Here is a 2,250-nt window from a genome sequence, read left to right on the forward strand (position 1 = left end):
CCCCCCCAGCCACACACCCCTACCCTCCGGCTCGCGCCCGCGCGCCCCCGTTTACCTTTCAGCAGGCAGATGTCGGTGCGCTCGGCGTTCCGGCGCAGCGCCCGCACGACCAGCGACACGGTGCTGTCGTCCCGGAGGCTCTCGGCGCGCGGGCTGCGCTCATCGTAGACGATGACGGCCGAGTAGAGGCCCGAGCGCAGGCGGGCGCGCACCTCCTCCTCGGCGGGCAGGATCTGCTCCAGGCTCACCGAGCCCTTGGCCCTCCGCCGCACGATGGTGTTGCAGCGCACGTTCACCGAGCCTCGGATGTAGCCGGCGCTGTGCGCCAGGAACGGCCTGCAGTCCAGCAGCAGGCACTTGCCGCCGCTCGGCAGCCCCAGGGCGCCGCCGCCGCCGCCGCTCTCGTCTCGGTTCATCAGCCTCTTGAGCACGCTGCAGTCCATCTCTCGCAGTTCCTCCATCGTCACCATGGTCGCCGGGAAACGCGGCAGCTGGGGAGCCGGAGAAGGCCAAGGGGGGCACCCGGGCCAGCGAGGCTTCAAGGAGGAGCAGGAGAGGGGCTTAGGGGGGCGCCCGCCGAAGTGGCCGCAAACTTGGCCCCGGGCTCTTCTCCCTCCGCGCGTTCGTCCTCCCGCAGCCTCGACGTTACATAGCAGTCCGAGGCTGCTCGGGCGCCGAGGCGGGCGGGCGCCAAGGCGGGCGGGCGCGCGGCCCCCGGGGAAGCGGCCGAGGAGTTGAGCGTGTTTACGGGAGAGGAGTCCTCCCGGTTGGTTGTCTCCAGCGCGTTTTGCCGGCCGAGCTGCTTCTGCCGTCCCCCCCGTCTCCGTCGCCGCCGTCCGCCCCACAGCGCCCCGCCGGAGCTGCGCGCACCGCCCCAGCCAGAGTTTCCTCCTCAGCCTAAGAGATTTATTAACGCTCGCCGGCTCTCCCGGGGGAAGGGAGAGTCATTACTACCTCGCCGGGCCCCGCCCCCCGCGCTAGGGCCCCGCCCCCGTCCCGCCCCCGCCCCGGCCCGTGAATGGAGCACCGGCCCCCCTCGCCCCCAGTCACGGGACCTCGACGTCACAAAGAGAGGAGTAAACAGGGTTCTCGGAGCTCGCCGCCAGGCCCATTCATAAAACCGAGACCTAGAGGGAGAGGGAGGCAGCCTCCGACCCGCCCGCCCGCCCGCACGCGCGCACGCAGCTCCCGGACTTTGTGAATGGAACCGCGGCGCGTCTCCCGGTTCTTGCTCGGCCCCGGAGCGCGGCGGTCGGCGGCGTTGGGGTAGCAGCGGGTGGGGGGGCGGCGAGGCCCAGGCTCTCGGCTCAGAGGGCTTCACCTCTGCGCCCCCCTTCCCCGCCCGGTCCCCCTCGCCGCCGCAGCTCGGGGCTCGGCTGCCACCCCGCACGGCCTAGGGACCCCTTCTCGCCGGATTTGGCCTTGCTGTTCGGGTCGGGCCGCTTGCGTTTTGTTCTGTTTTGAACGCGACTCCCCAGACGGCGGCTGAGACCCGAGCGCCATCGGTTTCCACCCTGAGCTGTTCCGTCCAGTTTTATAGCTTCCCTTGGAACGGGGGCCATCCCGGAGTTGGCAAGATGAAAGGGAAGGCCCTCGCGCCAGAGCCCGCTCACAAAAGGGAGGTGCGGGGGTTTGTCGCTTTACAACCCGGGGCGGGGGGCGTTAATTGGCTGAGTGCTGTCCCGTGCAGGGCCCAAGCTTCCTAACGGGTTTATTTAACCGTGGGGGGCGGGGTGCCCGGACGTTTTCCGCCTTGGGGGGAAGTCCTCGCCTCCCTCTTGGTCTTAAGCGCTGTCCTCTCGGGAAAGGCCTGTTTAGGGTCTACATTTGGCGAGATGGAAGACGCCGAAAAGCGTCCACGCGAAGGACGACCTTCTGAAAAAAACAAATGGAACAAGCTCGGGGAGGAGTCGAGTTTCTCCCTCCCTCTCTCCGGGTCACGTAGCATCCGCACCCCGGTTTTCCTTTCCCAGAGGCGTTTAAATCCCCCCCCCCAAAGGTCTTGCTTTTGGCGAGAGGGGAGGCTGTGCGCGCGCGCGCGGTGGGGACCTTCCAGAAGCCAAAAATGATTCGGCCGAGATCTTGCCAAGTCTTGTTAGTGATAATTAATCGCCGCCGAAAGAGGGAATTGCGGGGTTCGCTCGCGGTCCCGGCGGCGGCGAGGTCGAAGATTCCATTCCAGGGCGCGGGTGGAAGCCTGGCGAAGGGCAGCGAGGGCCGCCGAACCCCCAGGGTCCTTCCCGCCCAGTG

At 68.2% G+C, this 2,250-nt stretch overlaps 1 protein-coding gene across 3 annotated transcripts in view; it reads right to left on the bottom strand.

Moving 5' to 3' along the window:
* Nucleotides 1-898, bottom strand: part of Dusp4 (dual specificity phosphatase 4) — a 14,062-nt gene extending 13,164 nt beyond the window's left edge. For all 3 annotated transcript variants that reach the window (XM_055593496.1, XM_055593495.1, XM_055593494.1), the window contains exon 1: nt 56-898. In XM_055593496.1, coding sequence (XP_055449471.1) covers nt 56-470 — 415 coding nt within the window. In that variant the 5' untranslated portion in view covers nt 471-898. The remainder of the gene's footprint in view (nt 1-55) is intronic.
* Between the last annotated feature and the right edge of the window lie 1,352 nt (nt 899-2,250).

The sequence above is a fragment of the Psammomys obesus genome, unplaced genomic scaffold, assembly GCF_907164565.1.
Source record: "Psammomys obesus unplaced genomic scaffold, mPsaObe1.curated_primary_1811, whole genome shotgun sequence".
NCBI lineage: Eukaryota > Metazoa > Chordata > Mammalia > Rodentia > Muridae > Psammomys > Psammomys obesus.